General features: G+C 38.1%; 1 protein-coding gene across 1 annotated transcript in view; it reads right to left on the bottom strand.

The window, feature by feature from the left end:
• Positions 1 to 13,225, bottom strand: part of ESR2 (estrogen receptor 2) — a 35,865-nt gene extending 22,640 nt beyond the window's left edge. Inside the window, exons 1-3 of the mRNA XM_033106958.1 lie at positions 12,764 to 13,225; positions 10,722 to 10,894; positions 2,296 to 2,412 (exon numbers count right to left, since the gene is read on the bottom strand). Coding sequence (XP_032962849.1) covers positions 2,296 to 2,412; positions 10,722 to 10,894; positions 12,764 to 13,182 — 709 coding nt within the window. The 5' untranslated portion in view covers positions 13,183 to 13,225. The remainder of the gene's footprint in view (positions 1 to 2,295; positions 2,413 to 10,721; positions 10,895 to 12,763) is intronic.
• Positions 13,226 to 14,002: the final 777 nt, after the last annotated feature.

Below are 14,002 nucleotides of genomic sequence, written 5' to 3'. Positions count from 1 at the left end.
GGATCCCTATTCCTCTGAGACCGGACAGAAGGAAGAATGTGGATAGAGGGTTTGGGGGGAGGGCAGATGAGAAGAGTGCTGGGAAAGGAGGGAAACATAGTTAAGACAATTCACTCCTAATGGTGTTTGTCTGTGGTCAGTGAAAGGCTAAACATCCAACTGTTTGCATATTAACCCATCTCATTTCTTCTGTAATCTCCAAAGGTAATAAAATATTTTTTCTTAGAGAGCCCTATCCAGTGCCTTTTTGGCCAAATTCAGTGACCCTTTTCTCTCATTCCTTTTTCCATGGAAGAGTTTTTAACTACATACAATTCTGTACTCTGCCTCATGATACTGTATTACATCAAACCCACAACTTATATGAGATTTTCAATGACGGAGAGAGAAAGGAAAACTGTAATTTAATGCCAGACACTGTGCTAGGTCTTTACATATGTTTTCATATATATTTCTCACAAAACTCAATGAAGCAGGTATCTCCATTTACAGAGATAAGAAAACTGAGGGCCAGAAATGTCAAGTCATTTGAGCATAGTCACAGCAAGAAGGGACGAGACACAAAATGCGATTCAGTGTATGGTAATCCAGTCCTGTCTCCCTATCTCATACACTGCCCCCTACAGGCGGAGTGTACACGTGCAGCTGCCCTGGTCCTAAACCACCAGGCTACGGCCACCCAGCAGATCCTATTATAATAAAAGTGCTGTTCTCCTAAGATTCATTTGTAAATCATCTTTTAAAAAAATACATACTCACCTTAAAATATTGTTTTAAAACATGAAACATTTATTTGCAATCGTTTGTCAGAGAGCAAGACTTTCCCCTTCAGCTCCTCTGCCAATTAAATCAGATGTTAACTTTCCTGCATAAACCACACCTATGATACATTGTCTCTGGGTTTGCAGTTTCGGCTTCTGTAAAACAGCAAGACCTTAGGAACTCGTAAAGCCATCTGAGCTCAGAATCTTTCGAGGTTTATGATTCCCACTCCCGATCTCACCCATACCTGACACAATAGCTATTGGTCCTTTATAACTTTATTCAAAGCTTTCACAGAAACAACTGTGTTCCTACTCATATTTCCTATGTCTGCATACATTTTAATTAGATTCTATAATTTAACAATTGCAATGAGTAGAAACAGGTTTGGGAAGGAGCCCACTGGTTACTGCTAAGGATATGAGTCTAACTGAAGTGGCAGGAGCAGAAATGTTCGAGTGTTTTAGAGAGCAACCAGTACACACTGGGAGGTCGCAGGCACTGGCAGGATGCTTCACACAGGAAACGGAAAACGTCAGTGATTCTAGGAAGCCAGAGGACTGTGATCAAATTAGGAGAACTTCTGCTATAACTCTGAACTAGGCAAGGGGTCTTATCTATTGTCCACACGGAGAAAAGAAAATGGACAGAGAATGTTCAAGAGATAGAGTTATTAAGAAATTGTCAGGAAGAAAAGAGAGAGTCTTTTGTTTTAAATATTTTTAAAAGTTACAAAGAGAAAAATTACAACTAATCACAGGCAAAACTTTGGCTCGCAGAAGAATAAGAAAAGTACCGGCAGAGCTGGTATGAGTATATAGAAACAAGCAAGTGTGTGGTGTCGAATGAATCAAAAGTTATCCAAGTGAAGAGAGCATGGTGTAGGTGTCACTGTGAGTTTATACTCACTTTCCTTTGTTTTTTCATGTATGTAGGTGTGTGTGTGCATATATATATATATATATTTACACAGGTATAGGCACACATACATATTGTCATGGAATGAAATCTATGCTCTATGTACTTTCCATAGTTCTACCATGTTTATGACTCCTATGTATTTTTTTTTCACTTCTACAAAGCTATTGGAGGGATAGGCCTGAGTCTATCCAAGCCACCCAAGTAACCCACAAGATGTGCTACTTTCTTATCACAGCTTTAACTCTGAACATTTACCAGACCTTCACCCTTGTACTTTTCAAGGCCTCAGGCAGATGGTCATCTAGCCCGTTTGAGCACTTCAGTGGCTAGCGTTCCCTAATTCATGCTGCAGCCTATTGTGTTTTCAGACCACCCTAATTGTAGGTAGATAGTCCTTCCCTATATTGGGCCAAAACCTGCCTCCTGTAACTTGCTCCCCAGCTCTGTCCTTTGCAGTTCAAGGGAATAAGTCAATGCCCCCTCCAAGGTGACAGCATACCAACACTTGAAGATAATTAATTACCAAGTCCTACATCTCTTCTCATCCAGGCTACATGTCCTGGTAGCATTCTGCATGTCCCACATATGATCAAAGAGGAAGTGAACACTCACCACACTTCACCATTCCCACTTCATAGCACTTCCGAAGTCGGCAGGCCTGGCAGCTTTTGCGCCGGTTCTTATCTATTGTACACTGATTTGTAGCTGGACAAATGTAATCATTATGTCCTACAGCAGAGCAAAAAGAGGAAGGTTATTGTTACAATATTTTGGTTAAATATCTTCCTAGTCAACAACACTGATTATGGTACCCGACTGAGAGGTAGGGACGACTTCTTGATGACAGGCACAGGTAAAGGCCAAAGTCTGGCCTCATCAGTGCCTTGTTAGTGAGTAAAGGAAACCTAAGAATATTTCAATATCCTGCTTTTTGACTCATAGGTTATTCTTTGCATGCACTTAGAATTTTCAAGAGATACATTTAGAAATATTCTCCTTTGGACATGGAAAGTGAGACAGTCACCAGAAATGGATCTGTTCCAAATCACAGAACTCCTTAAGCCTAGTACTTATGTATCAGGTCACCAAATTCAACTACTTATATTCTTTTACATATATCCCTCTTTGGGGTTTAACGTGATTTTTTTATGGGAATTCATAGGCAAATAAGAGAACTAAAGTAGTCAATAAGAGAATCATTAGCAAACTAAATAAGAACAGAAAGAACTGCTACTTAACAATGGTTGTAGGAGATTTGATTACTGTCTCAATTGTTCACTCCCTCCCCTTTGGCCTTGTGAGCTTGCAGTGTGCTCCAGTGGGCAGAATATATTTCCCCACCAACTGATGATGGACTTGGCCATGGGACTTCGTGGTGTTTGGTATGTTTGTAGATGTTCTACTTCAACACATGTGGCTTGGCCTCTTGAACCTTTATGTGAAAATGCCTCAGGGAGCCCCTGGCCCAAGAAGAAGGTGAAGACATATGGAGCAGAAGGGAACTCAACCCAAAGCCCAGAGCCAAGCCTTAGGAAGTGCAGTCACCCTAACCAACTCATAGACCTATAACTAAGAAAAATAATGCTGATTATGGTAAGACACTAGTTATATAGCAATCTCTGACTAAAGACAATACTATTTCCTTTCATTCTTTTATGTAAGAAAGAGAAGAAAATTTCCATTTCAAATGCTCCATGAAGAATGGATTAGAGGCAGCAAAATGGATGAAGGCCAGGAGAACAGGTGAGAACCTGGTGTAATTGTGTGAATTAGACATGCGGCTGTCTGGAGTGGGTGATGGTAGGGAGGATGAAGAGAGCTACGAGAGATTTCGGAAATAGAAATTATGATAAAATACATGAATGGTAAAAGTGCATAGGATATTTTGGTGCCTTTATTTCTTCATTGTGTCTTTCTAATAAACAATATGGCCTGAACTTCTTACATTAAAGATACAATGGGCCAGAATTTCAACATGGGAAATGGATGGGTCTCAGTGATGAATTAAATGGGCATGTCATAAAAGAAACAAATCATACACACACACCTAAAATAAAGGAGAAGATTCCATTTATGTAAAGTTCAAAAATAGAGAAAACCAAACTATATTGTTTAGGGAAGCATGCTTAGGTAGTAAAACCATGTCAAGGAAGGCAGAAATTAGAATTGTCTTACCTCTGTAGGGAGGAAAAGAGCTGTGACTGGCAGGACCACCCAAGGGGATCCTGGGGTTCTGGGGGTATCCTATTTCATGGCTTAAGCACTAGTTACACAGGAGTTTGTATTCTTTAAACCGGATATAAATAAATACTGGAATAAATATATTCCTTAATTCCATCCTCCGAGAGCCTGGGAGCAGATACATGTGAGAGCAATGAGCAAACTAGCACCTAGGTCTTGGTTTATAAATGTCATTCTCCATTAAGAAGAAATAGGGCTCTTTGGAGAAACAGCTCATTCTAGGACTGGGGCAGAGAAAGCACAAGATGAGCCTGAAACATAACATCTTGTCATCTTGTGCCAGGAAGTAAAGAAGTGCCCAAGAATTGTGGGTACAAGTAAAATGAAACACACACACACACAAGCCAGTTTAAGGGGATCCTACTGACCACGTCTGGGATAATCTGGATATCCAAATAATGATAGTAAGAGATAGTAACCACCTGTAGAAAATAGGAAATGATAAGTTATACTGATATAAATTGAAGGCTTAATGAAGAATGGGATATTTACATTGTCCTAAAGGATCTCAACAAAAATATTCATTAATTACAAAGGAGAAAAGAATAACTGACAGTGTAGAAGCCTGGCAGATGTCACCTTAGCCAAACAATCTAAGTCCTCACCACTAGTAACGATACAAACAGAAATCAGGTACCACATGAAAGGAGCCAGTAAGACCAACACCGCATCATTTCTGTGATATTCCTGCCAATCGTGTAAGCTGAATCTACAGATGAGGGAACATCAGACAAACCCAAAATGAGGGGCATTCTGCAAAATAACTGGCCTGTAAGGTTTAAAAGTGTCAAGAATGTGAAAACCAAGACTAAGGGACTGTTGTGGACAGACGGAGGGAAGCTAAAGATATAACTAAATGCAAAGTGTGATTCTGAACTGCTTCCTTTGCTGTAGAGGGACAAATGGCAAAACTTAAATCAGCCTGAGGATTAGATTGTAGTAATGAATCAGAGCTAATTTCCGAATTTTGACTGTTGTGTTGTAACTATATAGGAAATACATGTTAAAGTATTTGGGAGTGATGAGGTATAACGTTGGTAACTCATTCTCAGGTGATTCCAGGAAAAAAGTTTCTTTATATTGTATATGCACAACTTCTCTAAGTTTGAGAATAAAAAAAAAATGCTTCCACTGGCTTCTCAAACAATTTAACTGTTAATTCACCCACATAGATACATACAAATACTTACATACAGATAAACTGAAATTTGTCTATATTTCAAATGCTATTGTTTTAAGTCCTAAAATTAACTTTCCATTTTCCAATTCAACAGATTTTAAAGAACACTTCCAAAAAGATACGGTTCCACGTTTGGACCATAATAAATCTCTCCCACTTTAGGTAGATGCTAGTAACATTTGTTAAACAAAACACAAATTGAAATTCAGTTGTTTGTGGCTTTACCACCAGGCCCTGAGTCAGCCAGGGGTGCAGCATAGGTGCAGACTAGACAGTTCGTGGAGGACTAAGACACCTCTCCCCAGAGATGCAAAACCCATTCTCTCAAGTAACCCTCCATCCTGGCCATGTACAGAAAGCAATGTCTGCCCAGCCTTACACACAGCATTTCTGACTACCTCTGATTTCTAGGTATTTTTCATTTAATCCTGTAACTTCCCTATAAAGAGCTATGACCTCCGTTTTACAAATGAAAACATGCTCAGTTTTAGTTTTCCATGTTACATAATAAATTTCTATGACCTTATAAGCTTAAAACAAGTATTATCTCTTATTTTCATGGGTCTGGGTAGGGTTGGCTGCATGCTCTGCTCAGGGTCTCAAGCGGCTGCAATCAAAGTGACAGCTGGACTGTGGTCACATCTGAAGCTCAGGGTCCTCTTCCAAGCTCATTGAAGTTGACAGATTCAGTCTCTTGCAGTTGTAGGACTGAGGTTCCCTTTTTTTCTTTTTGGCTAGCTACGGTGGGATACTGCTCTCCCCTCCTTCCAGGCAGCTCATAACATGATGTTTGCTCTCTTCCAGGCTAGGAAGACAGCATCTCTCTGACTTCCAGTCTCTCTCCAGTCTGCTATGATGGAGTCTTACATAATCATAGCATAATCACACGAGATTATCCCATCAACATTTGCTCTGTAAAGTAATCTAACGAAGAGAGCAACTCTCATCCTATTTACAGGTTCCACACACGTTCAAGGGTAGGGGGTAATATAAGATGTGCTATAAAACATTTTTAAAGGAACAGATAATTATCTTATTATTGCTTTTATCCTCACTTATAGTAATCAAAACTAAATCATGTTTTAAAAGCCAAAAAATAGTTATAATGAGAAATTTTCTATCATACTTTAGAACATAATACTTTATAATTAAAAGAAAAATGTTATAGTTATCAAAACTAAATTATATTTTAAAGGTCCAAAAGTAGTTATGAGAAATTTTCTATTATATGTTAAAGCATAATGCTTTATAATGAAAAGATAAACGTAATCCCACAGTACTTTCCATAGTAGTAGCAATCTTTAGCACCCTCTAAAAATTCTAAAGACAATATGTCATCCTTATCAGTTTTATAAAGAGGTTTATAATAATAAGCATTTAAAGGACAACTAGAGGTTAACTTTTATTATCTTTTTCTCAGAGTTTATTATAAAAGATAATTTTACATTTAAAGAAGTACCAGAAAGCCAAATAACATGAACACGCTCAATAGAAATAGCCTAGAAAATGTCTTATGCAAGAAGATCGTAGTAATTCACTTCACTTCAGGCAAAAAAGAAGAAGAAGTCCTGCTCAAACCGCACAGACTACTCACGTATTAAAATGGTTTCCTCTCCCATGCAACAGTCTGAGAAGTATGCTATTCCATACTAACAGAACTGAGAGAAAAGTTCAAAGAAAAATTAAAAGCAAAATATGTAGCTAATTCTTTTAGTTGAGACATAAAGCTTTATAGAAAATGTGTTTTTTTATAAGACAAAACTTAAAAGATTATCCTCATTCTCTGCAAAATTAAGTCTGTCTGAACATCTATTATCATTCATATCCAACTGCACAGAGGGAAGAGACAGGACTGGATTTGGAATCAGAAGATCTGATTTTCATTTCAGCTCCGCTTTCTAGTTTTCTTATTTTAAAAATAGAGTAATGGTTATTACCTACACCCTCCCTGACACCCTTATACTGCAACCGCAGACATCTACTCTCCCTTTCTGTTTTGTTCCCTCACGACATTCTTCCTGAATTCAAGGACAAATCCCAAGAATATGTGCCTTCCCGGTAAGAATCTTTTATATGACTTACCAGTTATTAGATCTGCCTATTTAAAGTTCAGCTGCTAAAGTCTTAAGAAACAGAGTTAAAAGTTCATGAGTAGCAGTCAAATCCATTTTAACTTTCAAAGAACAATGATAAAAGGTTGTTATGAATACCAAAATGAAAGTGAATAGACTATAATAGTAACAGTTACTATAATATGTGGATATAAAAAAATAGCCAAAAGAATGAAATTTATGGAAATATCATTGAGAAATGTGCCAGATATTTTTTAAAAGCGACAAAACCTTATAAGAGATATAAAAGACCTAAATGGAGACATAATGTGTTTCTTGATGTGAAGATTATTATGAAGATTCATCCCAAAATAATTCTTAGGTTTAACAAAAATCTCTACTTTTCTTAACATTGAGGATGGGAGGCCACTTAGTAAAATTATTCTAACATTCCCATGGACAAATAAATAAGAGAAAATAGCCAGGACATTTTTTTAAATTAGAGGTATTTATACTGACATGTATTAAAAATCATTAAAACTACAATAGTCAAATAATGTGGTACTTATACAAGAAGAGAAGAAAGATCAACAGTCAGAATAAAATACTAGAATGTATATCACTGAACACATGAAAAGATGCTCAAAATCATTAGTAATCAGGGAAATGCAAACTGAAACTACAATGAGATACAACTACATTCCAAATAGAATGGCTGAAATGTAAAAGACTGACAATATCAAGTTTTTACAAGGATGTGGAGCAACGGGAACGCTCATACACTGTTGTTGGGAATGCAAAATGGTTCAAGCACTCTGGAAAACAGCTTGTTAGTTTCTTATAAAGCTAAACATATGCTTACCATACAACCAGCAATTTTACTCCTAGGTATTTACTCAAGAGAAACAAAAACATACATCTACACAGAGAGATATGCATGAACATTCATACCAGTTTTATTCGAAATAGCACAAAACTGAAAGCAACCCAAATGAACAATAAAACATCTGGCACACAACATATTGGAATATTAGTAACCAAAAGGAATGAATTACTTACTGATACATCCAACAACACAGATAAATCTTAAAAACATCATAAGTGAAAGAAACCATACATAGATGGTTACATACTTTATAACTCAATTATATGACATTCTAGAAAAGGCAAAACTATAGAGACAGAAAATAGATCAATGGTTACCAGGGCCTGGGAGGCTGGGGGCAATTAGCTACAACGAGCATGGGTGATGGTCATGTTCCATATCTTAATTATGGTGGTGGCTCCTTGATTACATGCATTTTTAAAATTCATAAAGCTATTCAATTAAAATAGGGGAATTTACTGTATGTAAATTATATCTCAAACTCACATAAGTTCCAATATTTTAAAAAATCAATGAAAATTGATAGATTTATTCGATAAAACAATGTGGAGAAATCTGACTACTTAATACTTAAGATAAATACAGTTGATTTTTATGTCATTCAATATACCAAAAGAATTGAGTGGCCACTGTCAGTCATTGCAATGCATTTATACCAGAGGGTGCCAAAAATATGAAGTGTCCAAAGAAGTAATCATTTATGCATTAAGTAATTATAAGAGTACTATTACTTTTTTGCACATTTAGAATGTGATATTCCTTTCCCTTTTCCCAATAGTTCCTTGGCTGATACAGTAGGAAAGAATGACTTGAGGAAAGCATCGGAAACTTACTTTTCTTTCTTATCAGCGATAGTCTCAGGGTTCAAAGATATTTCATGCAGAAAGTGTTTTCTCTAACAGTAAATTAGAAAGATCTCTTTTTAAAGGACCTAATTGTACTAGTTGTGCTAGGTCAAAATTTCTTTAAGGGATAAAATTTTGGAACTCATCAAGGTAAGAGAATTTTCATTATATCAAGAGTTTGGTTCTAAATTTCAAAACATCGGATTTATTATTATCATAAATAGCAGGGAACTGGACCTGGCCTTATAATCTACTACTACAATAATCATAAATAAAAATATTTAAGCACTGCATATGTTAAATGTACAATGACAATCTTTGTGTGTAAAAGCAAAACTAAGCAAACAACATGATTTGTGTTTTGATGATATCTGATGACACAGACATCTGTTATCTATGTTGTTTTAACTTTCGATAAGAAAATCAAGTTTGGAAATGCCAGAGGGCCTCATCTACCTAATTATGAAGATCTCAGAAGAGGTAGGTTCAATGAGATGAGTATTAGAAGAGAACTACAAGGAGGCAAGAAAAAAATGTTGATATCTGAATACGGAAGAGTTCAAAGAAAAACTAGAATATCTTGAATTTGCATGATGTTTACAACTGAAGAAATGTGAAAACAAATATTTTCACATAACCAACCTTATTTCATTTATAGAACAACTCTGTACCTCCATTCCACAGAGGAGGAAGCAGGCAGGAGGTAAGGTCAAAGCACTACCAAATGGAGGACCCGGGACAAATGGGTGGTCATCTACCCAGTGTGAATGTCAGGGGATCAGAAGGAAGGTGACTGACTCTTCATCTATTAACTTTCTACTCCACCCCCACCCTCTGGATTCTACTAGTGTCTTTGCTTGAGGTAAAATACTCTCTTAATCTAGAGTTGTTAGTAGGTGAGTTAACTTCGTAAATTGCTGTTTGCCATTTGCACACTATGAATTCCTCGAAGGTTGCTCTTTTTAACTGGTTGAGAACAAGGCACTGAGGCTTCCACAGAAAGGGGAAGGGAGCTCTAAGATGGGAACAAAGGACATTGCCTAGGAGAAGGGTTGCCAAGGCAGGAGTTATGGTGCAGAGACACAGAAGAGAGTATAAGTAAGCAAAAAAGTGACTTCAGCATATTAAGGCTGGCAAGGGAGGGATAGTATGGCAAGGACAAGTGAGGCAATGGGCTGACTGGCCTTGAAACCAGGTGCACACAATTTGGAATTGATTAAAAAGGTGATTTAAAAAAAAAAAAAAAGCCCAGCAGGACTTTTGAGAAGGATAGGGAAGTAGTCTAAACCCAGACCAGAAAACAAGGGGATTATGAACGGAGGCTCCACTAGTTCAGGGTAAGAAACACCCCGAGATCAATGCTCAAAGTCCATCAGAATTGAATTCCTGATTTCTGACCATTTCCATAAAATGTATTTATTCTCTATTCCTCAGGAGCCAGCCCACCATAACGACTGCTACCCATGCCGGGTATTAAGCATAAGTCAAGGGAAGGAACAATCTTTGCAATTTCTAATGAGTGTGCATTTTTTTCCAGGCTTTATCTTCACAAGGGTTGTAACTACATATCTGCTCTCAAGAAGATGGTGATGGATAATGGTAGGGCGAGACCATCTGAGGTCTGGGGTTCTGGGGTAGAGATCTACAATGAAAGATAAAGCGCTCTACACTTGAAACAATCCACCCTCCCATCTACCTCACCCCCAAACACACATGATCTTCTGAACTGCTCATTGAGTACCAAACAGGCCAACAGTGACATTTCTGCCAGGTCATCTGCAAAACTGTTTGAAAGTAAGTGAAAACTAAAGCAGCAGCTAACAATACGCTTATACCTTGAATGCTTCTTTTAAAAAAGGCCTTACATCCTTCACACGACCAGACTCCATAGTGATATCCCGACGCGTAGTCGCTGCAGACTGCACAGAAGTGGGCATCCCTCTTTGAACGTGGACTAGTAACAGGGCTGGCACAACTGTTCCCACTAATCTTCCTTTTCAGTGTCTCTCTGGAGGCAAAGAAAACATTCATTGGAAAAGAGCATTAAGGGGAAAGGAGGAACTTTCTAGGGAGAAAGAAAAGCAGCAAGAACATTGCCCCATTTATCTCTTTGCCCTCCAGGGTTTATGACAAATACACTCCAGGAAATCTGCTAAAGCAAAACCTCTGTTACTGAGATCTGTGAAGGGTCCCATTGCTGGAATGACTGAGGTCTGCAGGTGATTAGGTGAGTTTATGCCCTTCCATGCAGGACTGATGAGCACTAGTGACTACGGAAGACCACTTGTAGCCATCGTGGTGCACAGCTTTGCATGGGATAAGTGACCAGATTGAGTCCTGCCCACAGTTCTGAACCACGAGTAGGTGTGTGGAGGCCTTCCGAAGTTACCGAAGTTCACCGACATGCACGGAGGGGCCTAAACTCACCTAACCACGCCCACGCATCAGGCAGTCAATCCCCACAGGGCCCTCAACAGCCCTTCAGAGTTCCCAGGTAACCTGGGATTCAGAATTCATTCTGCAATTTAAGATAAAGGTCTAGGATGAAAAGAACTTTAAGAGGAGTAGCAAATGGACTTTAAGTTACATTGAGGTGAATGCTATATTCTGGTTTAGAGAGGGGAGGAAGGGAAAGGAAGGGAAGGGAGGGGAAGGGAGCAGAAAAAAGGGAAGAGAGAACAGAAGGAGACAGAGTGAACACACGCGTGTCCTGAGAGAAGGCTTTGAAGAAAGCAGGTGCTCATTGCCGAGTGGAGGGGCAAGGACTTCCGTAGATGAAGGGAGAGCCCACGAAAGGAGCACTGGGAGGCCCCCAAAACACACCCGTCTGGTTCCTGATTTCCCTGGGGTTCATTTCTTTTGGAAAGGAAATAGTAGAGGTGTGACTGATCTATAAATGAAGGGAATTATACTATGGTTTAAATTACCCAAATATTAGCAGAACTCTGATTAGAGCTCATGCTCAGAAACCAAACTTTTCTTCCATGAAAGACAATGAAAACTTTTAAAAAAGCTATGTACAATTTCTATATAGTCTTTAATTTTGCCAACAAAGTTCTTTAAAAGGAAGAAAAAATTAAAACCCTGTATAATATGGCTTTCTCAAAGCTTTATGACAGCATTTGAAAGTAATGAACTTCAATATCCAACATGCTGTAACTTAGACTTTGGTTGTTTTAGAAGTTTACCTCCCCCTCATGCGTCTCCCTATACCACCCCTTCCCTCCATAGCTATAATTATCATTAAAAATATTACGAATTAAATGGCAATAACCACCGTGTTACCTTGCATTTAAAGAGTATAAACAAATATTCTTTTTAACTTCTAAAAATTTCAACTAAAGTCTACATTTAAACAGTTTCCCATCAATCTCTACAAAATATTATTTTAGTCCATTGTTAAAAAGTTAGTATACCAATTGTCTGTCTTTTCAGGCTTCACGTGTCAAGTATTTCATTTAAGTTGTAATACTGCCACAGGTACTTATATCCTGGATGCAATCTGTCATGAACACTAACTTGTGATTTCACTACCAGATAAGAAGGATTCAAACTGAAAGCAAAATAAAAATGTATTTTTCAAAGACAAATCACTTCATCAAGAGAAATGTGATTTAAGTTCAATCTTTATTGTTTAAAGACAGTAGTCATGATAGTGAATTCTCCCCCACCACACAAATCTACAAGCTCAACTTTTTAATGACAGCTAAAATATCAGGATAGATATTCTAGAATTCAGAATATCACGCTTTAGATGCTCTGAGTAATCTATATGACTAATAAAAACCTTGTATATACACATCTTTCTTCTCACTAAATCATAAAGTGATTTGAATAATGCTCATGAAATACAATTCAGAATGAAGACTGGATTTACCTGTTTACAGGTAAGGTGTGTTCTAATGATCTTGCTTCACACCAAGGACTCTTTTGAGGTTCTGCATACAGAAGTGATGACTGGCAATGGATTGCTAACGGAGAGAGGTGTCCAGGAGTTGGCCACAACACATTTGGGCTTGTGGTCTGTCGACTAGGTCCACCGTCCGAGTTATCAACACTGCTGGGAAGACTGTAATTCATCACTGCAGGGCTATAGAATGCCATGGCTGAATATTCATGGTGGCTCTCCACATACGAGGAAGGTATATATAGGGGGCCGTGCTCCAGGGGAAGGACAGATTGACCGCAGTTGTAGGAGGCAGGAGAATTAAGGCTAGATGGTGAGTTTTTGATATCCATGTCTTGAATGGGTAATATCTGAGGAAACTCCTTGCGAGAAGAGCCACAAAGCGACATTGTAATGTTCTCAAAGTCTCATGAGCAGGTATAATGGCTGGAAAGAACAACAAAGGACAGTTCTAAGTTAGTTGGAGCTACAGGCATACCTGTTCAAAGTGTTCACACATTTTTATTAAACACATACACGCATTTGTATGAACTTAGAAATACATCCTGAAAGATATACATGAAAATATTAACCTCAGAGGGATGGGAATATGTGGCACGGAACTCTCATTTTCTACTTCATTCACTTCTTTATTGCTTTTGTTGTTGTTAACCACAAGAATATTTTTTACCATGAGAATTTGTTATAAAATGCTTTTTAAAATTAAAAACACAGGGTTAAATTAAAATGTCAATAAGTTGTCTTCTTTTAATATGGAACAAGTTTATTTTAAAGTTCTTATGAACAAATAAACAAGAACAACCAGGAAAACTCTGAAAGAGCAGATCAATGAGCAGGACCAGCATTAATAGATACTCAAATACACTGTGAACTGCCAATAATAAAAAACAAGGAATAGACAGGTCAATGTAACTGTGTCAGTTATCAATTCATTGTCTCTCAGCTTCCAATGCACCCTTCAATATATGCTCTATAATAAATGGAATTCCTGTAGTATTTAAAGTGAGCCAATGCTAAACTTTTTCAGTAGAGGGCGCTGCAGGAGTACTGTAGCAAGACGAGGGTGGCAGTGTGGGTCTGAGAACATGCAATGGAGTCTGGCCCAGCCACGTGTCCACAGGGAGGTCCCACTGCAAACTTTCGGCCTCTGTGTGGTGATAAACTTTCCACAATCACCTGTCCAGACTGTGGCCTGAGGAGTCACATGCT

Source organism: Rhinolophus ferrumequinum, chromosome 6 (genome assembly GCF_004115265.2).
Source record: "Rhinolophus ferrumequinum isolate MPI-CBG mRhiFer1 chromosome 6, mRhiFer1_v1.p, whole genome shotgun sequence".
NCBI lineage: Eukaryota > Metazoa > Chordata > Mammalia > Chiroptera > Rhinolophidae > Rhinolophus > Rhinolophus ferrumequinum.
The sequence above is the reverse complement of the archived record's forward strand: the minus strand, read 5'-3'. Positions and strand labels throughout refer to the sequence as shown.